This window comes from Chaetodon trifascialis, chromosome 12 (assembly GCF_039877785.1).
Source record: "Chaetodon trifascialis isolate fChaTrf1 chromosome 12, fChaTrf1.hap1, whole genome shotgun sequence".
In the NCBI taxonomy this organism is placed as follows: Eukaryota; Metazoa; Chordata; class Actinopteri; order Chaetodontiformes; family Chaetodontidae; genus Chaetodon; species Chaetodon trifascialis.
The window spans coordinates 9989488-10016496 of record NC_092067.1 but is presented as its reverse complement, the minus strand read 5'-3'; the positions used below and the strand labels follow the sequence as shown (position 1 = coordinate 10016496).

Below are 27009 nucleotides of genomic sequence, written 5' to 3'. Positions count from 1 at the left end.
ACAGGTGCAGATGAGAGCGTGAGAAGGCTGACAAGAGAGGATAACCCGAGGTAGCTAGTCAGGAAAAGTGAATGACAGGAAGGGAAGAGAGTACTCCTTTACCCCCAGGTGTGCTGGAACTGAGAGGGGTGGCGAATGTCTTTGATGGAGAAAATGGTCGTACACTATTACGAGGTGGAACCCGAGGACGAGACTGCGTGATGTTTCTTCCTGCTGGAGGGATTGAGGAGCTAATGGGAGAGCGAGGAACTTCAGCAATGGACAATCTGTGGACACCAGTACCTAGATGAGCAGAAAGGCAATTGGGGAGGTTAGGGATGATCCACTTCTGAGCTTGACAGCTTTACCTAGGTGGAATAAATGATAGAGCACAGTGAAAAAGAATGTAGAGGAGTAGAGAATGAATGAAATGACAGAGAGGCATAAATGAGAATGAACTAGCCAGACTGCTCTGGTTGTGAGTGGGCAAGGGTGAGGTGAGTGTGCTGGGCTGAAAATGGAGGCACACATGGAGGCAGGGATAATGATGGGGTGGGGTGGTGTAGGGTGGTAGGATGGAGATGGGGAAGCAGTGACATCATCCAATGGTTTGAAGTACAACTGAAAGCACTGGGTTCCATGTGACTTGACAAAAGCAGAGATGGTAATGGGACAAACTTGTTATGGTGTTTACCCTGATTGTAACTACCAGCCTTCTCAGTAGCCAGGGCAGGTCTTGGTAGAGGCTTGCCCTCTTCCGGTGGACTAGGAGCTGTATGAAAGAAAACTCACTATTTATCTAAGATAATTTGTAAATGAATGTATTTTTGACTTTTAAAGGGGCATATCCTACCCTAAAAACACAAGGACATGACTGTGGGTTTAAAATCAATGTAGCTGGTAAGGGTACAACCTCGATTCCAAAAAAGACGTTGAGTAAAACATACTCCTTATATAATACAATATACTACTCAAATGAAAACAGTCCATAGAGAATATATTTAATGTTTTACCTCATCAACTTCACTGATTTTTTGCTGCTGCTGCTGTTTATTCCAAATTTGATGCCAGCAACGTGTTTTAAACAAGTGGGGACAGGAGCAACTGAAGATTGGGAAGTTGTGGAATGCTCCAAAAACACCTGTTTGGAACATTCCACAGGTAAAAAGGTTCATTGGTAACAGGTGATAGTATCATGATTGGGTATGAAAGAGACATCCTCAAAAGGCTCAGTCATTCACAAGCAAGGATGGAGTGAGGATCACCACTTATAATTGTATAAAGGAGATTACTACATGGGCTCTGCAACACTTAATACACAAATGATTACATTGTGTTTTTATTTACACTCACACAGTGACCCAACTTTTTTTGGAACCGGGGTTGTATTTGTTGTGATCATGACATCCATCAAGGGTAAACTCTTACATGTAGAGACCAATTTAGATGCCACATGTCTATATGGACTCTCTGATTAACCAATTACAAAAATTAAACCATGATAAGGAGGAGTTTCTAAATAAAAAATCTGTTTCAATTTAAACGATTGATTTTCAGCAACCCTTTGAGATTATCTGAAAATATGTGGAATTTATTAACCAGAGTCTGACAGTAAGAAAATAAATCTGCTTTTGACAAAATTTCCTTAAAAACTCAATACAAATACAATCAAAATTCCAATCAATATGCCCCCTTTTAAACTGTAATTTTAATTAAAGTCTAAACACTTAATTGTGTGGATTGCTGATGGCAAAAACTAGGGTCTTTACCCGTAGGGACAGCCTGCCTTGGGGAGACCTTGGTGGCATCAGAGTGGGTCCCAGGTTGAGGTTGTGGTTTGGGCCTATATGCACGGTGTGGCTTGGGTAGAGGTTCAAGATGGGAATGAGTCTCAGTGTTTGGTGAAGGTTGTGGTTGGGGAACATCCAGAAAATGAGTTACAGGTTGGGCATGGGTCATTGTTGGAGAATGTGATTGAGGCCATGGCTGAATCTTTGGGATAAGTTGTTGTTGGTCTCTTGTTGTGGATTTTGGCTTTGGCTGATTTTTTTGGTGAGCGTTTGGCTGCTTTTTTGGTTGAGGTGGTGGTTGGGGCTTGTGCTGGCTCTTTGGCTGAGGACCTGTTTTTTGCTTGGGTTGGCTCTCTGTTGGATGTTGTGTCTTGGACTTGGACTGAGAAAAATGTATCTTTGGTTTAGGTGTTGGTTGGGCCTTAGACTTCTGCTTGGTGGTTAGTTCAGGCTCTGTGATTTTTAGTTGAGGATGCGTGTGGATTTGTGACTGAGCTGTAGCTTGTGGTTGAGGTTCAGGATGGATGTGAAACTTTGGTAGTGCTTGTTGTGTCTGAGGTATGTGTGTTCGTGTTGGTTTAGCTGTTTGACGATATGCCAGAGGTGTGGGCTGTGGAGTTGGTTGAACTTGATGCTGGGTCTGGTTCTTTAGATGTGGTTGTGTTTGAGGTTGGGCCTGGTGTTTTGGCCAGAGTGTTGGTTGAGGTCGTTTCTCAGCCTGGAGCTGGGTAGCCGTTTGAGGCTGTGATTGGGGATGTTTCTTTGGCTGAGATTGTAATTTAGGTTGGGTCTGGAGTATGGGCTGGGATGTTGGTTGGATCTCAGCTACGAACTTGGATGTTGGTTGGGATTGAGGTTGGGATTTCGGTTGGTTCTGGAGTATGTGCTGGAATTTTGGTTGATGTGGGGGTTGGGGTTGTGGTTGAGTCTGGGGCATTAGTTGGGATGTTGGTTGTGGTTGGGGCTGGAATATGGGCTGGGATGTTGATGGGGGTTGTGGTTCAGTCTGCAGTATGGGCTGAGATGTTAATTGCAGTTGTGATGGTGGTTGGGTCTGGTGTATGGGCTGGAATGTTGGTTGTGGTTGTGGTTTAGTTTGGAATATGGGCTGGGATGTTGGTTGGAGTTGAGGCAGGGTCTTGAGAATGGGCTGGAATGTTGGTTGGGGTTTTGGCTGAAGTTGGGTCTGGGGTTTGAGCTGGGATGGTGCTTGGGGTCGTGGTTGAGTTCGGAAAAGGGGTTTTGGTTGAGGTTTTGGTTGAGACTGAGCCTTGCCCTGGGGCTTTAGTTGAGGTTTTTGGACTTGGGGTTTTGGTTGTGGTCGATACTGTGGCTGGAGCTGGGCGTTAATTTGAGGTTGTGGATGAAGATGGGACTTAGGCTTTTGTTGTGGTTGATTCAGAGGATGTCCTCCATGTTTTTTCACATTTGTCAGGAGGACTGGCTCAGATGCCATGGTTTCTGTAATGTGTAGTGGTGGATGGTGCTCGGGACCGAACAGGACCTCCGGGAAAGGAGGCAAGACAGATCTGGAGAGGTCTCCTCCTCCTGGGTTGTGTGGGAGAGAGAAAATATGGCCATGAAGCCACAACTATGCTGTAAAATATAATTTCATATAGAATATTGTGTCATAAAAAAAATAATAAAAAAATATAATTTTATTGTCTAGAAAATGATGAAACCAAGACAAAAAGGCAGTTAGGGAACAGTTGAAATTTAGATCAGCAGAAGTGCCAACAACTACTGGCCTGAGAACTCACAGAGCCAACCTTGGACTGAAGCACAGGTTACACAATAACCTCTACCTGGCACTAATCTGATCGAGGGGGTCTAATTTCAAAGGGAGACAGACCATATGGAGGTATTTGCAATGTAACAGCCGTGTCACTGCAGACAGATTTGGCTACCAAGGCCAGGATGCCTGTGATTGACAGCCATCCAAATCCATTGGCTGTGCCTCAAGGGTTTAATAGTTGCTGATTGATGGCTTGCTGTGGGTTTTTGATGGACCATTCTAAACTGATTGTTCAATCTGATCAGATGTTCACCTCAGTGACAGAGATGAGAGAGAAAAAGAGAAGTCAGAAAATAAGAGAGAGAGAGAGAGAGAGAGAGAGAGAGAGAGAGAGAGAGAGAGAGAGAGAAACTGCAGGAAGACAAAGCAAATGCTCCTAAACTTAAACTCAACTTTATGGATATGCAATGTTTAAAATACCTCTGTTTTTTTAGCTATTGGCTTATTCAATGGAAATAACCAACCAACCAAGAACAGGGGTCACAACATAGGTCAAATGATTGTTTCCTGGAATTGCCTCCTGTATATTAAAAAGAAATGGAAATTTTAGCTTTGTAGCTGTGTACAGGGACTGGATCCTCTGAGGCAATTCAGCCCAAGAAAATGGATCTATCAGAGACTGAGTCTGAGCTTCTTCCCCAAATGAGAGAAGTCACTGACACCAAACCTATGGTGTATTCAAGCTCTTGCTGCTACTAATCACACAGCTATGTCACTCTTATCATCAAAATTAGTTTCTATTTTTATTTCTATTCTCAATTTATTATACACTTCTATTTGTTTTTTACTGTCGCTCTTTACCTGTACTTATTCCTCCACCTGAATTTCCCCTCTGGGAATCATGAAAAGTTCATCTTTTTAAGTCAGTAATTTTAAAGTTCATCACAAGGATTTTGCCTTCAGATTGGTGTCATATTGTATGATAAAACTTATTTAATAAGAATTAAGGTCACTTGGCACTATAATAAAATAGTAATTTTGGAGAAGGGGACACAGAAAGACAGGGAAATACAAAGAAAAGTACAAGAAAAGAAGAAAATAAAAGTCTGCTTGAGGTCCTGCTGGAGAGAGAGGACTGTTTGGTGCATGCAGTTCTGTCATGCAGACTTTACACCATCACCTGCGCTGCATTGAAAGCAAAAGCCTCAAGTCTGTAATCAGTAAAAATGGAGATGAATAATCATACTGTAAATACTGAAAGAAGAAACAGAATTGTGAATTGAACAACAACATATCTTATGTAGTGTTACTGACTGATGCAAGATCTGGACAAGTTGGCAATGATAGATTTACGAATGGCAAAGAAATGAGAGACAGTGAAAATTAAGATATACTGTCTGTATATTTGAGATATGACTGATCTGAAATGCAGCACCTAACAAGGTTCTCAGTGCTTCTTCTGAGCGACCGGGGATGATTATCTACAGTACTGCTGGCTGGATGGCGTGTTTCGACTTTTTTCGATTTGAGCCATGGCTTGTGATCAAATTGTATAGATTATATCTTGCAAATCAGTCACTGTGTAAATAATTTACACAATAAAACCTTAAAACCATCATTAAGAATCCCTGCAAGCTTTGTTGTTTTGCTAAAATGCCATGCAGCCAAGGCCACCTACCTTACACTTTTCACAGCTCAAACAGCTGACACCTTCAGTTTCCACAGGGAGGGTCCAACTACTGTTCTCACTCAGAACATGCCTCTCTTGCTCATGCAGCTACTTACAAATGACACTGTAAAGCACTGGCAGCATCTCAATTACAGTCTATCAAGTCTATGATTACATACAGCCGGAACGAGAGCCATGAAGCTTTCTTCAAAAAGAACCATGATTCACTTGTTTACCGATTGGCTGTTTGGCGACCACAGGCAGTGTGGGTCCAGGGGTCGACAGAGATTCCTGTTTAGTGGTTGTGGTTGGAGCTGAGAAATATAGTGCACATTAGTAGACCTGGGAGAAAAGTTATTACTGTATGTCCTATAGAATGTAAAAAAAAAGTAAAGAAAAAAGATGTATGTACAGTAAACAACAAGCTAAGATGTGCAGGATAGTGATAGAGATGTCAGGTCGAATGGTCAGATGTAAGGTCAAGAGTTTTTTCTGACCTCTGAACTCAGCTTTAGGTCAGAAAAGTCATTACCAAGAGTTGTCTTTGGGGCTATGTTCCGGGAGAGGGGCAGTCTGCCCTGGGTCCTGTTATGGTGAACTGACAAGGACAAGGGAGGAGAGGTTCAAGTTAAGGAGTTACACATAAGATGTCCTCATAGTCCTGAAAAAAAAGAGTCACGTAGAAGAATTATGTTCCTGAACCTGTTTCACACCAGTAAAACGTGTTTTTGAGGGAACAGTGTCCCCAATGTCCTACAATATCTGAACCCAGCATCCTGAGGTTCTTAGCCATATAGGGACAGTGGAAAGATGGTGTAAACACAACATTGAAACACCTTTTAAGTTGATATGGTGAAAAGTCATGTTTCTGGTCACCTGGGCAATTGAGTCCAATAACATTCATTCTCACTTTCACTCTGTTTTTGGACTTCACCAACTCATGAGGGAAATATATGGCCCATTTGTTGATAAATGCTCCACTATGTACACCAGCAAGTAACTAACTCTGTCTGTTTGGTGCAGGGCAAGTAGTGTACGGAGGGTTTTTGGAGCTTTTTTTGCTGAGATGACAATGATGAGAACAGTGAGGATGGACCAAAACAGTTGAGTTGTGGGCCTAAACGTTAAACACTGAGGTTTCATCACTGCGAATGACCCTCACATTCACACATGGTCATTTGAGTTATTGATTTGTGCAGCATAATATTTTGTGCTTAGCTCGTCATCATGAACAGTTTCAAAGCAGCTTTACTCTACATGGCATCATTTTTAAAACGTGAGGCTGGATATGATGAGGTCCTGTGTGCAAAACGATAAATCAACATTCTTGTTAAAATTCTTCCAGTACTGAGTCTTAAAGCAGGGGTCACTGAGAAGGGCTGAAACAGACATTTCTGAGCAGCGATAAATCATAGCATGTTATAAAAAATCCTGCTGCTGTATTAAAAAGGGGTTCAGTGGGTTTGATAAAAGCAGCATGTCTCTATTGGCTTACCATGGCGAGGAGCGTAGGGGAAGGAGTGTGGACCTGGTGTGAAAGGTTTCTGAGAGGTGGAAGACAAAAAGACAAGGAGAAGAATTAGTCTTTAAAACAAGTCAAAGCATTGGCATTTGACCTCAATGTCATCTCTCTCTCTGTGTTTCAGAACTCCTAGACCCTCCTCTCTATGCTGAATTAGTTAAGTCCCCGGTGAGAAGCTTGTTGTTCGAAGTTTCCCTCTGGAAGGGCAAGTGTTGTGACTGATTCTCAACAGCTGTGATGCTTTATGAGAACAGAGCCAGGAGCACGTGACACATAAGGCCTGCATTCTCCCAAATCAGTGCCACCTTTGTCCTCTCGACTCATTTCCACACTGTTATCCTTCCTCTTCTATCCTCCTCATCTCCCTCTTTTTTCTCCTCTCTTTTGTTCCACTCCAGAAGTTAGCTAGTGACAGACTGCTCTCTTGGCTTGGCTGATCCTGGCTGGACTGGTGCTGTTTCCATTCGGCAGTTGGATGGAAAATAAATGAGGCAAACAACCCTGAGAATAGCATAAGCTCACTGAAGTGCACAACATGGACTCTAAAGCACATTGCCTTTTCCGAATACACACCCTGTTCTCAAAAATATTCATTTCGAGGGGAGGAAGTGTACCCGCGCAGTCTCAGTACTCTCACTAGTTTATGACACTTATTTAATTTAGCATATTCTACAACTACTGGCAACAACTGCATAATATTAGTTATAATGCTTTGGTTATGCTTTGATAAGAAAATTAAAAGTGTGTCCAATACATACCACGGAGTTGAGGGGACGTTTAAAGATTTTCCTGATGGCCTTCTCTAGAAACATGACACAAGATAAAAATCAGCACAGAGATCAACACTGTGGAGCTAATGGAAAGTGAGGGAACTACATAAAACCACATTACAAACATGCTTTGCTCTCGATGCATTTCATATCAGAAGACTGAATGAGAGAGTTCCTCAATCGTAATGCAAGCTAACCACAAGATGGATTTCATTCAGTAACACTAGTTAGCATCTCCTGGGTGGAAACATGATACAGCATCTGCATGTGATGCCACTCAAAGACTCAGTTAGATCTTCCATTCTTTATTTACATGAAAAACATTGAAGAAACTGCTAAATTAGGAAAAGGGCTGTTTTCTATATGACTGTGCAAACTTTTAGACCGGAAAGAACAGAAATAACACGGGGTAATGCTTTCTTAGGAGCTGTGTAACACTGAACAATAAATCTGTCCACAGATAACCAGAAAGTCTGGTGATCAAACTGACAAACTCTGTTTCAAAATAAAATTTCAAAATTTCAGGCTTTGTGTCAAAGTTCAGGTAGCAACAATAAACTGCTGCATGGATCTTTGTTGATTCTGTTTGTCAATACTTTTGAGAGATAATTGTTGTGAACCGTTGTCGTGAGGGTCAGAGTGATGATATCATGTGGAAATCAAGCATCAAGCATACCCTCTATGCCCCCTGTGCTGATGTTGTGAATGACTGGCTTGCTCCACATCCCCGTGCCATCCTTAGAGTTGGACTGGACACCAAACTCATATTCTGTGTTGGGCTTCAGATGGTCAATGACCGTGTCACTAGTTGGGCAGGTCTGGTAGTTCCATTTCCTGTTCCTCTCACGATAACGCACTGTGTAGTGTCTGAGCCAAGGACAGAGCAAAACAAACATGAAGATAAACAGTAAGTCTGTTAAGAAACTCAGACATCCAGATGATAGAATATCAAGAAGTAAAAAGAAACGTGTTTTTGTCTTCACATTTTGTCTCTCATTCAAGAGGCTGCTTTTAGGGGCAGTTACACTTAAATGTCATGGTAAAACTGTAGTTAAATGCCATAAAATCCCAATGTCTTGTCTTATTCAGTATGTAGGCGAATGCCAACAATGCTGACAATGTCCAAACAACTCCTTTTGAGAGAAATGCATGCACTCCTGCATGGACTACACAGGATGCATCACGACACATGAGATACATATCAAACTAATATTAGACATAAAAGGCAGAGTAGGAGTTTTTCATCAAATGCGTCCAAAATGGTATTTGAGATTTCTTTGAGAGAAGGAAAACTGTGTCACATATGTTGTGTGGGTGGACTCCTCTCCTTAACACCTGTGTGCATGCACTGCTCAGTAACCTGAGTGACTTCAGGGAACTATTTACTGTTCGTGCAGTTATCCCAGATATTGTGAGTGCGTGAGAGAGTGTGAGTGACTTATCTGTCCACCATCTGTTCCTGTGCTTACCAATACAACAATACAGCCAGCATACATGAAATGAAAAGGCTGGAAATTTTTCCAGTACATCTGTGCATCTGTACCACTCATCTCTCTGTGGCAGGAGAAGTGTTCAAATGACACTTAAGCGTAACATTTTCAAACTGAACTGAACTGGCTTCACCGAATCACCAACTGAATCAGGTGACTGGCCACAATTCACAGTATGTTACTTGTTAAAAAGCTGATTAAAAAACAAAAGCCACAGAAACAACCATGATGATGATGTGTGTGTGTGTGTGTGTGTGTGTGTGTGTGTGTGTGTGTGTGTGTGTGTGTGTGTGTGTGTGTGTGTGTGTGTGTGTGTGTGTGTGTGGATGTGTGGATGGGTGTGTGGGTGGGTGTGGGAGTGGGTGTGTTAGCTCACCCATCCTCAAGACAGTCATTCATGACGTTGCCTTCATAGGGGGTTTTCAGCAGAGTCCCCCAGGACAGAAGGACAGAAGTGGGTGTTACCGAGCCAATGACCAAGTGTAGCGGCTTCTCCATTTCCACTTTACCTGAGAAAAAAAAAAGTTTGACCTTTACAACACTCCAGTGTTCATGTTTCATATCTTAATGCTACTTCTATCAGGTCACCCTGATGATGATTTTTTTCCTATGAAATCCTTGTAGGAGCATTACCTGTGCATTGCTTTTTCACCTCATTGGTTGGGATGGGCTGCACAGCGATAAGGTACTTTGGCTCAGCATCTAAACACAGAAGAAGCTGGAGGTTATAGATCCTCTGAGCTGACAGGCACAGAACATGGCAAACACACACATTCATGGGCTTTCTTACCGAACTCAGACTCATATGGTTGTCCGTTCTCAGGCAGCTGGATGAACTGCTTGGAGAACATGCTGCTGCCATAGCCCAGGATGTAACCCTCAAGCTTGGTGTCAGGGCTGGGACGCAAAAACTTCATCACAATGGTGTCTCCTGTGGCGCTGATACGGACTTTCATGTTCTGACGTCTCACTGGTGAGGCAAGAGAGGACACAAATGTTCCTTTTTCTATTAGTCCTGTTGGTTTTAAGAATGTCACCACATTCATGACATACAGCTGTAAGGTGCTCGAGGGACCGAAAAAGAAAAATCAAATATGGAGAAAAGGAGGTTCAGGACACTTCAGTCCAATGCACGTAATAAAAATAAAACCAAGCTTTCAGTCACTTTCAGTCAAAAAGGAAATCAGAATGATCAAAATACATATCACAAGTAATAGAAAGGAAATATTGCACAAAAATGGGCAAAGTGCAGTATCTACAACCCTCAGACAAGCCTTTTTCTTCTACTTCTTTCCATTTTAGTCTTGTTTTTTAAAGCAGAATGAAAAGCTTTCAAGGAAGAGTTTGCAGAGTTACATAAATGCTTCTGTTTTAACGACCTGCGCTTTCCAGATTCAACACTTCTGTTCTCCATCACTTCACAGGAACACTCAAAGAGTACATGCAATTAAAGCAAACTTGCCGCTGGTTTAACTTCTGCTGAGGTGTAAGTTTTGCCGAAAACCAGTAACTGTGATTTTATCACGCAGGAACAATCCCAGTAGAAATACCTAATAACACATGGATAAGAACATTACTTTTATAAAAAGTTCATCTGCCACTTACACACATCATAAACTTCATACACTGAAGCCTGCATATGAGTGGGTGTAAGATATGTGCTCAGAATGGGCTTCTGAAATGCTTATACTGTTATTGTAATCTGAATCTGAGAGCATGCACTATTAAAACTGAGGGGAGCAAGGCAATGCGAGTTGACAAGGAAATGGTATTACACTGGCTCACAAATAAAGTATTTTCTCTCTCTCTCACTCTCTCTCTGACACACACAGACACACATACAAGAACACACACACACACACACACACACACACACACACACGCACACACACACACACACACACACACACACACACACAGTGACATCATTTTACAAGAAACTGCACATTTTGTGCCAGAACTGACTTCTACAGAATATAGTGCTAATCAGCACAGCCTGGGGACAGATATGAGATGAGGACAGCCATCAAAGGGTGGGTCATAATAAACCAGAGTGAAGAGAGGTTACATGTGATGTGGTTTTTACAGAGCAACCATGGAAACGTGACTTGGTCTGAGGTCTTGGTCAGTGACTGCAGAGCCACTTGGCAGAATACTATAGGCAAAAACAGAAAGGAGTACATGAGAGGTAGTATTCACTGAGAACAAACAAGAGACAGAGAACAGTTTTTGAGAGTGTGTACTTTGTAATATTGCCTTGTGTCTCTCTCCTTTTTACCTTGTTTTTGAAAGGTTCTGTACAAATAAAATAGTCACGGCTTGCCTTTGTGTATATGTGACACATGCAAGTGGTGCATGTACACACTGACACTAAAAATAATATCTATTGGATTTTAAATTGATTTTTAAAAGAAAAATGCTTTTACTTTCGTTTTACTTTACTTTTTTAATTCCAGTGCTGGTATTTTGTAGGGGTTGCTGAGGTCGCAGAAGGTGCGAGGGTCAAGGGGAACACAATAATAGTGGAAAAACATGATCTGTGTCAAAAGTTGTGACTCAGGGGAACGGTTGCATTAAGCATGTGTATTATTGTCAGAGACTTGCATGACGCTGTTTAGGCTGCTTTTAGTGTCTGTAAGAGAAATAATATGTGTTGGTATTATGGATGTATTTGTTGTGTAAGGGGCTGGAACACACGTTTAATTAAGATCTGACTCCAGTGATACTAGCTGCCCATCTCTCATGGGACAATCACACAGCATGTTAAGGAGAATCAGGTAAATTCTGACAACAGACATTCAATTGATGGTCTTTTTCATTATCACAACTTTGTATGCCATTCAAGTGTTGAACTTTAGTTGTTACTTTCCAAAGAAACTTATTAACATTATTGTCTGGAATTACTACTGTCTTATGTTCGCATTTAACTTGCATATGAAGCAAGTCTCCTAGAGTGAAGCATATCATAACTTGTGAAGCAAGCGACTGCAAGTTCAAAGAATCGATTAATTTGTTTATTGTTTTCTCTCATCACTGGCCTTTGCCAAGTGGCCATGTGGACTTCAAAACTAGCCAAGAACAAGGCATGTTAATAATTAGCCAGTTTGTAACAGGCATGCTAATAAACAACAGAAAACTCAGATGAGAGCAGTTGGGCCACTGAAGAAGTGTGACTTATGACTGACAGTTGGCCGATGATCATGTAAATCAATGAATAAACACACCATTTGGTTTGTCAAATTAAGCTGTTTCTATTAAATTTAATTCAATAGTTCAACTTTTAATTCAATGATTCACACCCTTCTTAAATGAAGTTTTTATCAGTTAATTAGAGCTGAATAATTTATAAATTCAACTACATATATATAGAATTTTTACTTGGAAATCACAAATGAGTCTATAGGGCTCAATCTTCCACTATCATACATCCAATTTTTTGTTTGGCTGTTCACATTATTTTTTAAATGTGGCCTGCATGTCTGCACCTCTGTCTGCACCTCTTCACGAGAGTCTTGTGACAAGGCTCGCAGTTTTAGAGTGACATAAAAGTTGCATGAATTCTATTATGACTCTTTAACCCGAAATAAGAATTTAAAACATCAAATTCCATGTGATTTGTGTTGTTCACACTGTCATGAAAAAAAAGATTTGAGTCACTTATGAGCAAAAAAAAATGGATTTGGGCCACTCGTGCCTGCAGTCGGAGCGTAATAGGCTTAAAACAATAGACTCTGCTTGGATAATGGCTTGTACTATACTCTCCGCAGCATGTCACTGGCTCATATTTCAGCATTAAATGAAATAATGGAACTTTGCATGAGGAATAATCCCAGCAGCTGCCAGACACCAAAACAGACACTGACAGTGAAAGAGGGGGAAGCCCTGGATTTTTGAAAAATACCCTCATGCTTTTCCAGCTATGTGTTTCCTATCAAAAATGAGTTTGTTTTGATTCCCTCATCAATATTTCCGATAAAACACAAGTGAGACTGAGTCAGAAGGAAAGGGGCTCAGAGTGTATGAAACATTAGGAAACTTCTGGCAACTTTAAACTCCAGTACAAGCAAACACCGGCTCATTCCCAGGACAACCCATCCAGAGCCCAGCCATTTGGCCCACACACTGCTTAGGGACTGTTAAGACTTATCAGTATTTCCAGGATCCAGTCACAGTCCTGATAATCAATCAACTACAGTACAAAGAAAAACAATTGACAATTTGGCTGGCCACAGACAAAAAAACCACTATGCCACAAAGTAATGTTGTTTGTGGCTGTGTCGATGAATAGTCAGGAAAATATTCATTGATTATTTGAATTTAAATTCTTCCTGAGGGCAGCTCTGCTGGTGACCTTGGTGACCCTGTGAAACACAAGAGTCCATTGAAGATTTACAGCCTCACCAAAAGACATGTAACACAAGTATAATCAAATCCTTCATCTTACCTTTAATACCCTTAAAACAATGGATGGATTACTGAACAGGCCTAGCAGGTAGAAAAAGGGCCTCTGTTTACTATATCTTGTTGGAAAGTTACTCAAATGACTACAAGGAGGTATGATACAGGATGCAAAAGAAAATGCAAAACAACTACAGAGGCAAGAAACTACTGCAAAGAGAAAAAATGGGACACAAAAGAGACACAGAAACAGATGCAAAACAACAATAAAGAGACGTAAAGCACATTCAAAGAGATACAAAACGACAAGAGATGTAAAGCAACCTCAAAAAGATACAAAACAACAACAAAGAGATGTAAAGCAACCTCAAAGAGATACAAAACAACAACAAAGAGATGTAAAGCAACCTCAAAGAGATACAAAACAACAACAAAGAGATGTAAAGCAACCTCAAAGAGTTACAAAACAACAACAAAGAGATGTAAAGCAACCTCAAAGAGATACAAAACAACAACAAAGAGATGTAAAGCGACCTCAAAGAGTTACAAAACAACAACAAAGAGATGTAAAGCAACCTCAAAGAGAAACAAAACAACAAATAGACATAAACGGACCTCAAAGAGATGCAAAACAAGATCAAAGTGATTCAAATGGCCACATATGTATAAATGTCAGCTATGGAGAGACGGAGACAGTTTTATGAATGTCTTGGTGTGGGTGACAGTCTATTATATAATATCCTGTAAATCTCATGGTGAAGACTAATCCCTTCAATTAAAATTTTGTGACATAAGCAGTGTACCCCCCGCATAACCAATTCATCAACAATTACTGCACCAGCAAATCCATCACAATGCTGGGAGTCAGCCAATAAACAAGTCAGATTATGCAATAAACAATGCCACATCATTCAATAAACATTTCAGCATTATACTTATGCTGTTTTGGACTAATAGCCAGAGGATGTAATCCTCCTGGCCGAAAAAGATGAAACACCCTCAAACTGGAAATCAGTCCTGGCTCAGCAGAGTGGCTATCTTAGATCATCAGCAATGATGGACGATCCTCAGGGAAAGGGAGTAGGTTAATGGGGTTGTCAGCCTAACACAGTCTCTCCTCTTTCAACTGCAGTGCAACATGATATTTGTGTGTTTGGCATTTGAAAATGAATATGAAAACTTGCATCTATGCGGTATGTGCAGTTTTGGCATCAACACATCCTGATTTACTGTCTGACATTATCGAGCCACAGATTTCCGCCATTGGCAGCCCCCTTGTACTCTACTCTCTCTCTGTGAGGAGGAGGACTGCGTTAAAGTAAACTCTCAGAGAATAAATACACTGAGATCACCACAAGACTTTTCCACTCATGCTGATGTGTGAACTAATGAACTATAAATATCTGAAGTAAAGCCTCAACAAAACAAAGAACTTGGAACAGGGCTACGAGGCTTGTTTTATTTTCAAAATATGCAATGGAAAAGAACTTTTCCACTCCTCGTTGAAATGAGTGTGGTAGGTTTGGTGGCTGGAGGTGACACAGAATAATGAAGTCATGTCAGTTCGCCTTGATGTACCACACACTTTCACGTCTACAGAATCAATTAAACTGAGTGTAGATGACACTCCTCCTGCCACACATGGTATCCTGCCTTTGTGTGGCTGCTGCTCTGAGTGATTCTACGCAGCTCCAGTCTACAGTATTTCAGCCTCTCAGGTTTCTGTCCTGGAAGAGGAGAGGTGGAGAGGAGACTTGGTTTCCTGCACCATGGAGACAGAGACAGATGTTTTATGGCCCCTTGGTAAAACAGTCACCTTCATTTAGGGCAATGAAGTGTGAAAATCTCTCTGAGGCTTGTGCCAGCCAGAGCACAGAGGGTTTGAAATAATTTAGCTGGTGAGCAAACGAAAGCTGAACTGACCTATATTAGCTCTAATGGGAATATCCCGAACCTGCAGACTGGGGTAAAGCCGAATATCTACTGTAATACAGCAGGAGCCTGTTTGATCCGGTCCACCTCTTAGGTTCACAAGAGGCCTCATCTTGCGACGCAGCGGGAAAGAGCTGTGCCTGGGATTACGCTCCAAGATTTTCCCCCTTACCTTGGGGGCTTCGATGTTGGTTCCTCAGCTCTAACAATATATATCCCCCCTGTCAGAGTCAGCAGAGCAACAGCTGTTTTCCCTGAAGCGTTGCTCCATCCCATCCTTCTCCTCCTTCACTCCATCTCTGCTGTCCTATATGTGTCAGCAGCCATCTTTCCATCGACCTGGTCTCTTTCAACTTCCTGAGGTACTTTGAATTCATCTGTCTTGTCCTCCAATCTCCTCTCCTTTCTTCTTCTATATTCCAGTCTCATTATTCTACACAGGTGGCCATGTTTTGTCTGGCTCAGCAGCAGTTTCCAGGCCATATATTGTCCTGAAGTGAACTGGTGGTAAATTATTTCTTGTATTACAAAGAACTGAAATCATTCAGATACAGAGTGTCTCATACACACCTAGTCTGGTTATTGTAGTGAAAAACACGTTAATGAGAGTTAAACACGTTGGGAAGTACAGATCATCTAACCTATCCTGACCTAACCAGTCAACTCTGACCCTATGTATTATGCTATAATATCTATGACACAAGAAAGCAAACACCTCATTGCGTAACGCATTTCATTCTGAAACTAGGGGCTTGATCCAAGAAGAACACAGATACAGACGTTTAATTCTCCTCCCAAAGCAAAAACAGACACATGGCCCCTTTCATCTAGCTCCCAAAGCTGCACATTGAGATTTGTCTGCAAGCCAAGTTCAGCCAGCCAGTTACGCACTGGAAGCAGCCTTTTCCACTGTGCTTACCTCTTCATACCGACTGCGTCTGCTCACCTCAAAGTCTCCAAAGGGCGCCCAAGTTTAACTCGCAAAATAGAGCATGGCTGTGAAGCATAAATTCAGAGATGGAAAGCCAGCAAGTGTGCGTGTGTGCACGCGAGTGTGTGCGTGTGTGCAGCAATGAGATAATGAGACAATATGGAAAACGTTTGTGGAAAATTTGCTGCTTTCCAAGAATGTCATGGGAATCCTAATCAGGCAGAAGGGGCTCAATATGCTATAATATACTTATTAAAGTGTGCCTGTTTTATGCTTTCCTTTGTGGCATGTTGGAAAAGAAAACACTGCATGTGGCTGTGGCTGAGGGGTTTGGGAGCTCTGACACTATTTATCTTCAAACTATTGACAAAAGCCTCCAAATAGTGATTTGATTTGTCAATGATTTATATAGAGCAAAGATGCTGTGATAATTTCCATGTTGCTGTTGATATTTTGGAAACATTTTGGACATGTGTGGTTTGTGCTGGCCAGAAATGATATTTCTACTGCGCTGTCTGTGTTTAATTTGAGGCTCTCTTCAGGTGGCTTGATAAAATCTCCTTAATAAGAGTTGTAATAGGTTTGAAATAAATGAAATGGTATAAAATCTTTTGCACGGGGCAATGAATGAAAATAATTAGCCAGCTTATAAACTCATATGATCATCTGCTTGGTGGATACAGTTCCAGGAAAGCCATGCCAGCAGGTTGTCTACAAGTCTAACCCCTGACCCCCCACCTGGAAACGCTTTCATTAAAACCTGGGAGCAGTAACTGACCTATTTCACTGTGTCTGCTCACCTCATTTCAGGGAAATGTGGATAAACCGCACAGATCGTAAAACCAGTGCTTTCTAATCAAGGCAGTTTGAAAGCCTGACAGGTGGCTCAAGAGAGCAAAGCTGATTTTCCTTTTAGGTTTCAGGTTCAACAGCATTTTACTGAATCATAGGTCAGTATCAAATCCATTTATTCAATATGAATCCTTTCAAATCTCCTATTGAATAAATTTAGATGCTTTGTGTATATGGAGGGTGGGGGGGGCATAATATGTATTGCTTTTATTGGACTCAGTGGGGACAGAACAGTTTCAACAACTTTAAGTCAGAAACATATGAAAAACTTAATATTTACAAACTATATCTCAAAAAATGGAAGAGTTACATTTCACAACTAGGGTTAACTTTGCAATTAGCATATATGGTACATGGCTCTTTAATAAGAGCCATGTACCATATTGCATTGCATTACGGACAGTGTACAACAACAATGGGGCATAGCTTGCTATGTTTTTTAGACACTGAAAACAAGTCCCTGGGGAACACATGGCAGAGCTACATTAAAGCCAAATGTGGTCATCAGGGACACATCAAGCAAAGTTAAGATGATATCATTATGAAAGGAAAGGGAACAATATCTGAGGAAAAGCATTTGTTGCCTTGACATATTTCTGTCACTTTGCTCGCTTTGTCTCTGTATGTGTGTATTTGGAGCTTTCTGCACATCAGAAGCTTCCATAAACCTCATTTTCACCCAGTTTCCTTCATGATGTTACAAACTATATGTGTCAAATGGTATCTATCAGTCAACATACTTTGCAGTGAATGGCTGTCTCGTTACGGTTCCAAAACCTTTTGTCTTGTCATTTATCATTGAGACAAATATCCATCTTACTATGACATATTGTCTCTCCAAGCATATCCTATCATGCATTTGGCAGCAGGCAGAGAAAGACCATGGGAAAGTCATCAGTGCATCATAGGGATAACATAGACAGGCAATCACACTGATGCTCTTTTTCACTTAAATGGATGTTAGACTGTGGGAGGACATCCAGAAGCAGAGAAGACCATGATGACCAAACATTGGTCCACGCAATAAATCACTTCACAGTCAATAGTGTCCCTTGATTTGGATGTCTCAGTGGAAGGCAATAACACTGATGCAAGCATCACCTACCTCTGCTCCTGCGGGGAGTTGAGGGGCCAGAGAGAACTATCCCAGAGATGAAGACCATGAGGAGAAGGACCACAAAGCTGTGTGAGTGTTGCTGCATCCCCATCATCATCTGTGCTGTTGGTCAGCTCTGAGTCTCAGGTGTAACGAGCTGCTGAGATCTCAGAAGTGAGACACAAATAAGAGGATGTCACTCAGCGTCACTTCGTTGATTGAATAAATGTTTGTGTGTTGCAGCTGCAGGAGTCAGGCTGGAGGTTTCTGGAGTGGCTGGACTACTTCTCTGAGCTGGTGGCTCTCAGGACTAGTGCAGCTCACCGGACTGGACTTCTGGGTGCAGCGGGCTGCTCTTGCACCATCTATACCTCTATAATGGAGGGAGGGGACAGACAGAACCAGACACACCCACTCTCATTACCCTCCCTCATCTCTCCTTTTCTTTCTCCCTCTTTCTCCATCTCACACTCTTTTTCTCTAGAAAAGGAGTGGAGGTTTTCTGCAAGCTTCCCACCCTCCTCTGTCTCTTTTTTCTCTGCTGAGCCTGGTGTGTCCCCAGTAATCCTACTTTCCATGTGCAGAGACCTCTTGACACTTTATTGTTCCTATTCTCACTCTATCGCTCTATCTCAGTCTCTCCTCTATTTAACTTGTCTCATGTGCACATATGCACCATACTGTGCTTGTTTACATGCACTCAAAGATCCTGGTGATTTAAGCAGCACACCAGCACATGATCACAAACTTGCCTCAAAGGGATTTCTATAAGACACTCTATGGAAAAGAAGAATATTCACAAAAAAAACCCTAATGGGAAAACAAGGATGAAACTTCAGGAAGAGCAACAGATGGAATCCAACTTCTAGGATTGACAAACCTGTACTCTGTACCATAAAGATCTGGATAGATAGATCTGGATCTGACAAACTACACACACACACACACACACACACACACACACACACACACACACACACACTTTGTATGTCTTTGTGTCTGCAAAAGAGTGAAAAAGCAGGATGGAGATGATGGATCAAAGCAGGAGAAGAGGCAAGACTTGAGGAGGGAAACACATGGAGGGAAACATAAGATGCTAAGAGAAGATAAGACAATTAATTAAAGACAACACATAATTTGATGAGTACTAAAGATGTGCTAAAGTGATTCAATGTTTACTCTAAAAAAAACCCTAAAATATGCCGTCAAACTTGACAGAACCAACTCTCTGGTCCCCAGAACAGAGCCAAGTCCCTGTAATGTGAGTGGGCTTTCAGGTTTGGGTCCCGACAATACCATATAAACATGAGCAGGCACTCCACTCGTGAAATGCTGAAGAGTAATTGGAACAGTCATGTAAGCTGTGTGTATCTAAAAAGTTATGAGTGTACGGGTTACGACTGCCGTTATACATTCCATGGAAACAGTGTTTCTCATCATCCTGTCTATAAATATATTCTCTGCCAGGGACAAAAAACATGTTAACGTCACATGCACCACAGACCAGCTGACAAAAACATGTCATTTGTAGCCATGTGTCGCACATTCATTCAACATGGCTTTCCGATGCACAAACACATGGTGACAGCCTTCTGGGCTTTCTTTGAAGTCAAACTCAAAGTTGTTTACAGCCAATGAGTTCAGTTTTTGTTTGCAAATTTATGTGTGTGATTCTTTGAGCCAGTTTTAGTCGTGGTCAGCCAAAACTCTCAGCCAGAACTGGGCCTCAAGGGCAAGGTATGTGTGCGTTTGTGCAAGGCGCACACATGTCTGCTTGCACGTGCATACGTGTGTGTTTAGTCCAGCATCTCCACCCACTAATGTAGTTGATTATATCCCACATGTCATCACACGAGACAGGAAATGATGTTGCGCGCCAGAGGAGGTGTGTCTCCCGAGGAAGTCCCTGAACAGATTGTTGCAGTGGTACCCCGGCCTTCATCACACCAGAACCAATTAAACACAGATGAATCATAGTCTGCACTCTGAGAACATTATGAAGATGTTTGGGTTGAATCAGTTTGACCTAACCTGTTTTGCTGATGATATTTGTTTGTCTATGAAGTTACAGCAAGCCAGATAAAGACCACTGCATTAATGGCCCACTACCATCTTTTTAAACATCTTCCCTTCCCACTGGTGGAACATTCTCCATTACCATTTTATACTACTTTAAAACGTCACTACATTTCAGAGGGAAATATTGATATTGAAAGAGTTCCTACCTCACTACATTTATCTCACAGCTTTAGCAACTAGTTTACCATTCAGATTTGACAAATAATAACCTTATAAAAACAATGCATTGTGAAACATTAAGTAGTAGTTTCCCATTTTTTGGTTTGCAGATGTCTATGAGTCATTAGCAGTTCCACCGATGTGAAATTGTCCCTTTAGACTTCTCACATGGTTTTATTTAAGTAACTGTTAGAAGTCCAAATTGATAAAATTACCCAGAATTTTCATCAGAAACAGAGAACAAATGAGAGAAGTCCAAAAACTGAATACAGATTTTTGCAGGAGAAATTAATTTTTCTGCTCTCCTCTCCTATTAATCATCTAAAGACCCCTCCAATTGATCTTGTGACCCTCTGGAAAACCAAAACACTAGTCTGAGACACACTGAATTGCCAAACTGTGTATAAAGTAACAAAACTAGCTCTTAAACAGCTACATTATTAAAATGCTGCAAACTTATGAATCGATGCATCAACATTAATGATCTAATCATATACAAATATATTGAGAGGGCTTTTTTTTTACAGAATAAATACTTTTACTTTTGGTACTTTAAGTACATCTTGCTGTTAATACTGTATTTTTACTTTGAATTTGAATCCTGAAAGGGGAACATTTATCTGTGCTCACTGAAAATCCCATTTCAAGAGGCGGGCCAACAAGAATGATTTGTGACATCACAATTAGCTTGGAGGCCAGTTCTGGTCCAATATTCAGCGTACACAATGTGATGTAGAAACCTGAAGCCTCCAGTACCCAAACACTGAGAAATGACTTTTCAGTGAAGTAGGAGACTTCATGTGTCCAATAGAAAAACTACCTATATCAGACACAAAATACGTACATCTTAAAACATGTCTGGAGGGGATCTTTAAGCAGAAAAGCACAGATAAGCAATTGTTTAGAAAACCATACTTTGACATGTAAATGATCTCCAGGTGAAGTCTAAAGTTGAGTTAAGTGATTTTCCTGCTGGTTATGTTGGGGTATTATAGTTTTGGACACATACACATGGAAGCCTGTGGTGAACTTTGCCTGTGCCTTATGAGCAATGAAATAGGAATTATCAATGAAAGGTGTGAGGCATCAGTAGACCTACAGTCATTATTTGTAGTGTTTAATTTTCAGTGCCATGGTTATGTATGGCTATTATTTTTCACCTTGTAGTTTAAGATCAGATCATTTAATATCAGCCACAGTTCTGTCTTTCTGCCCCACCTTGTTCAACAATGCACTCCCAAGCTGCATGGTTGGCTTTGTTTGTCAAACCACTGTTTAGTCCACTGAATCATACATGTTGCCTGGCTTTAATCTCCTCTACCATCCATTTTTTTTAAAGTTTGCTTTTCTCTTTTGGTCCATGATTATTCCTGACTCAACCCTCATGTGTGCTGGCTTCACATAAGGGGAAATCACAAGGCAGCTGTCAATTTAAACTGATTTGAGATTTATAGATCACAGGTGCGTAAGTTATAAATGGGATTCTTAGAGCCTGTTAAAGCAAGGTTTTGTTATGCACACCATATTTTACAGAAATGGTCTTAAGACTAAGTTCAAGTATAAATTTAATAAAGAACATTTTTATAAATGAGGCCCCAGCACTTTTACTTGTGATGGCCCATTTTTCCATTGCTATACTGGTACTTTTACTGAGGTGAAGGATCTGAATAGTTCCTCCACCACTTGTTTTACAGATTAAGGTTTTACATAGAAAACAGATGACAGGTTTGTAAATTGCATCCATACAGATTAAACCAGTGTTTCCCATCCGAAAAGGCTTGTGATTCTTCACAAAAAGCAGTTTGGTCTCACATGTTTCAAATGTTTGTGAGTTGTTAATGTAAGACGTAAGTCAGCAGTTTTTCTGCAGAATGAGCACTTTTACTTTTGTGCATTTTAAGGGTAATGCTTCTACTTCAGTAGGATTTTGAATGCAGGACTTTAATCTCTTCCACCACTACCTCATCCTCCCCTTCCTCATTTCTTCATCTTCCTTTTCCACTCAATAATTTCTTTTTCCCAAATAGAGGCCCGCTGTTTCTCCACCTCCTTCCCCTGCTGACACTCTCCTGTATTGTCATCTCCTCCTCTCTGCTTTCATGTCACTTTCTCTTCCTGTGGAATGTAGTCTGGTTCATATCAACAGTAGACCTCACCTGTTAGACGTGCTAAGTGTTCAAATCCATCATAATTAGCCTCTAACTCTCTAACTGACCTAATTTGTGTTACCAGGCGTGGCACCCTGTAGGCTCTTTGAAAGGTAATCTCTCTTTCTCCCAGTCTTTCTGTGCAGTTATATTACATTTCTTTGGTTTTGGGGCACGTCACTGCTGTTTTGTTGTGACAGGAAAGTGAGACTTTTAGCAGCCAAAGCGTTCTTTAATTTCTCCCTGTCTTTAAATTTTGGAATCCAGGATCAATCATTAGCAGATTTAGGAAGAATATTGTCCGATGCTTGTAAAGTTTGGCGGAAAGTGTATCTCAGTCTTTCAGCCTTCTGACTCTCCTGCTGACAGATGATCTGTCGCTCAGTCTAAACACTGTGTCTGTCTGAGTGAGTTTGCTGAAGAAAAGCTTGAAGGTCCATGGTCAAAATGTTGTGTCACTAAGAAACGCAGCGCTGATGCGTTGCATGAATTCAGCTTTTTCTTTCACATGACTTTATTTTGCACCTGTCCACTATGTGTGTTTTCTAACATTTTGTCTTGGTTCGTTACAAGAGGAAACACAGAACAGTAGCTGAGACAGAAGCTTTTGCATCATCATTGCATGGTAGCTAAGTGCTCAAGTGAATAAAAAGTGATTTTGTCCAAATTTCAACTGCATTTTCTCAGTGACTGAATAGCTGAGGAAGTAAACAAATGCACTGCATCACTGTTCACTAAAATGATCTAATCTGTCTTTGAAAAGTTTGTGGTGGTTTTAAAATCCTGCAGCAAATGTTTCAGCCGCTCAGGCTCAACCTGTCCAGCACTGACGAAAGATGTATTTTTATACACCTGAGTATTTTTTTATTCATTCAATAAAGCTGCGGGACATTTTGGATTTGAGATACATGACTCTTTCAGGCTTTCCGGATCCTTTTTTGAGAGCAGGTGAATTTTTCAGGTCTCCAAGTTTTCCCTTATTCTGATTGTTACCAGATTGCAGCCCTTCTTCACTCCTCTACTGGGAAGGAATAAATGTGTGTTTATCACCAACTCTGAACAAAAATTTTCAGAGCTGATTTAATTACTAAAATACTTCTTTTTTTCAGTCATTGTCCACATTTAAAAGTGATCCTTCGAGCTCTTAATCTCACATTTTAATTGTCTTTATCTTTCACTTTGTCTTGAATCACTGCATCATTCTCCTTTTCTTGCGCTGGTATCTTTTATTTATCCCCCTCTTGCATCCATGATCGTTGTCCGGCTCTGGTTACGTCCCTCAGGTTTTGTGAAAGATGCGTAGGATAGAGGAGAATGGGTCAGGCACGCTGTCCCTCGCTCTGCTTTTGTCATCACAGATTTGTCATTCTTTTCCTCCATTTTATTGCTTTTCAACACATCATCAGCCCAACCTGCCAACATGCGCCACGCAGCCGGAAAACTGTGTCAGGGATGGGTACAAAAAAAAATTAAATGGAGCGATCTTACACACTCACACATCAGGTTATGTGGATGTCAGTTTCCATAAGGTCGATGACACTGAAGGACACAATAGGGTTTTCTCCTCGTCATCCACAGGCTAATAGCCACTACGCTCCCTGAAGAAGGATTACCTTCACGCAGGTGGAAAAACACTCACCAAAATCTTTCTCAATTTCAAACTGACATGTTAAAATTTTAGGATGATGGCTTTTGTAAAAAAAATTATTTTATTTATTTATTTATTTTTTTTTTTGTACATCACCTTTGATTCCTTCCTTCCAGTAGCTGCCGGCGATTGGAAAACCTTTGCTGCTGTGGCCAAGAGCAGAAGGTCTTTCACAGCTCAGTCGAGTGTGTGCTAGTTTCCTCACTTGGACTGGTTGTGATTTTGAGTATGGAAAAAGACAATAATTTAGATTTTTTCCACTCACTTTTTCCAATCTGCTGATGCCATGAATGGAGCAGCTTATTAAATTACAGACTTCCATACCAGGTCAGAGCAGTTTGAGGATGAAAATGTTGCAGACATTAAAGGACTCATATTCATACCTCTCACACTCTACTTCATGCCACACCACAGAAATCACCCTCCTCTGTCATCACTATATTACCACGTTTCTATATTATAAACCTCTATACTGCTGCATACTTTAAAAGAATGTCTCTGACTTCTGACCCTGCTCCATTTTTGGAAATTTATTATGTGCCTGTCAGGATGTGTGGTAGTGCAGTAAGTCTGGTTTTCCTGCCAGATAAACGGGCTCTGCATTCTGTCGCAAAGTGGAAAATATGATGTATGGAATAGTCTTCCAAATATTCACAGTTTCTCAGAGGTCACAGGCTCATTCAGTTTCATTATGTGCACACACTTTCTTTTTCATGTCTAGATAATAGCGCCATATCAGCTCATTCTGTCTTGTTGCTGATAATAATATTAAGTCATAAATATCAAAAATGCAGCAGTGCCTGGATGCACCCCGAAGATGACTTCATTGCTGATCACTTTAACAGTTGTTATGGTTGTCAACAACTACACAATGTTAAAACTTCACTTACTCCCCCATACACTCACACTGAACAGGTGAACAACATGTGTCTATCTGTCCACATCTGCAAAAGATTTTTGAAAAGTCAAAAACCTACATAACAGACAATTCTTGATCGGTATGTTCAAAATGTTCACATTTACACCACAGGCCAGGACCAGTAACTCTTTTGTGAAAATGAGACCCACAACCCAAATGATAGACAGGCCACTGTTATTGCCAACTGCCATGTGGCAGCAAATCTTTCTTTCTGGAAAGCCATGGGGGGACAGCAGTGTTGTGGATGATGAAGCAGAAGGATTTAGGGGGACTAGAGGACAGCGAAAAAGAGACAAATATAATTCATCCACTCTAAATTTGTCTCAAAGAGCAACCAAGAGCTCAATGTGGTTCTCATTTTGTGAGCCTTTGTTTGAGTATGTGTGTGTGCTTGCTCACTGTGTCTGTGCAAACGTGCATACTTTATATATGTGAGTGTGCTTGTCAGGATGGATTCTCCATCTGAAAGATAAATAACCATATTACATGGGAGGATCAGGAGAGCAGCTTAGAGCTGACAGCAGATAGGATTCTCGACAAATCCACAGGCATTAACTAAGAATCTGGCTCTGATATGACGACGCAAAAACATGCAGATGTCAGCATCACAAAACTCCCACTTTTTAGACACTTTCTGCTCTGCTTCTGCAATGTTTTCCACTCCCAACAGCCTTAACAATCTTACAGTATACCTACAACTGTGATGTTAATCGAGATTCACCTCTGTACACATGATCCCATCCCCTTCAAAGAAAGGAGTACTTAGTTGAGAGGATGATATCACTATCGTGTCCGTGCATTAGAGCAGCTATAATCAACATTTCTAATAAGAATGGACCACATGACGGCTTGCGTGTGACATGAGTCACTCATAGTTCCCTTTAGAATTTGTTTCCGCTCATTGTTTTGTTTTTACTGCCTGCAAATTCACACTCACCATTCTCATTAGCATCATTGTCAGCCACAGCAGGCAGCTGATTTTAGCAAAAAAGCTCCATAAACCTACTGTTCACTACCTGCGCGACAATCAGACAAACTTGCAGGTAAACAAATTGCAGCATTTAGCAGCAGATAGCAACTTCTGTTTCTTCACTTCTGTTGTGCAGTGACTATCTCACAACTTGCTGTTATTAAACTTTAATATAATAACAAAAACTGGATAGAAAATGTTAATTGGTGAGCTTTAGGTGCTGGTGGGTGCATTTTCTATCATTGGACAGAACCACGCTAGCTGTTTCCCCGTTTCCTGTCTTTATGCTAAGCTAAGCTAACAGGCTGCTGGCTCTAGCTGATGTTTAGCCCACAGGCATAAGAGTGGTTGCAATCTTTTCACCAAATTTGCAGCAACAAAGTAAATTTGCACATTTCCCAAAATGTTAAACTATTTCTTTAATAGAACCCGAAGGTTACCCAAGCTAATGCGGAAAAAAAAAATCTGCAGAGGAAAAGAATGCATAATGACAAAACAAAAACAATGTGAGGCTCAATGAGGTGTGTTATAAACCACTCAACCATCATATATTACAACATGGACTGCATTCTCAATGATTCCACCAGTCCATTAAGCACCCAAATGTAAAACACAGACCAGTCAAACAGCGAAGAGGGTGCATCCTTGACAATAGTTAAAACAGCAAAACCTTACGTAACGCATCTATGACTAAAATCATATAGCAGATGCACATCAGGCTAAAGTCATTTTCAAGCCCTGCCACGCTGAAAACCACTCACCTCTGCCTCCTTTCAAGTAAAAACCCAGCATCATATGAAGTTTTAAGGTTACAACACATTTCTGAAGTAATGTTTTATGGTGGAACATTGGCGGGCTTTGAGAGGGCTTGTACTGTACACAAGTGCTGTAGAGTGGGTCAGTGTGCACACAGTGGAGCAGAC

The 27009-nt window shown here is 41.0% G+C and overlaps 1 protein-coding gene across 2 annotated transcripts in view; it reads right to left on the bottom strand.

The window, feature by feature from the left end:
- Window positions 1–18511, bottom strand: part of LOC139340719 (target of Nesh-SH3) — a 29220-nt gene extending 10709 nt beyond the window's left edge. The window contains exons 1-11 of one of the 2 annotated variants that reach the window (XM_070976644.1): window positions 18174–18511; window positions 9746–9925; window positions 9589–9657; window positions 9332–9464; window positions 8142–8332; window positions 7454–7497; window positions 6669–6717; window positions 5706–5771; window positions 1749–3317; window positions 674–751; window positions 103–282 (exon numbers count right to left, since the gene is read on the bottom strand). In XM_070976644.1, the coding sequence (XP_070832745.1) occupies window positions 103–282; window positions 674–751; window positions 1749–3317; window positions 5706–5771; window positions 6669–6717; window positions 7454–7497; window positions 8142–8332; window positions 9332–9464; window positions 9589–9657; window positions 9746–9925; window positions 18174–18282 (2668 nt within the window). In that variant the 5' untranslated portion in view covers window positions 18283–18511. The remainder of the gene's footprint in view (window positions 1–102; window positions 283–673; window positions 752–1748; window positions 3318–5705; window positions 5772–6668; window positions 6718–7453; window positions 7498–8141; window positions 8333–9331; window positions 9465–9588; window positions 9658–9745; window positions 9926–18173) is intronic. The other variant, XM_070976645.1, reaches the window with a different exon arrangement.
- Between the last annotated feature and the right edge of the window lie 8498 nt (window positions 18512–27009).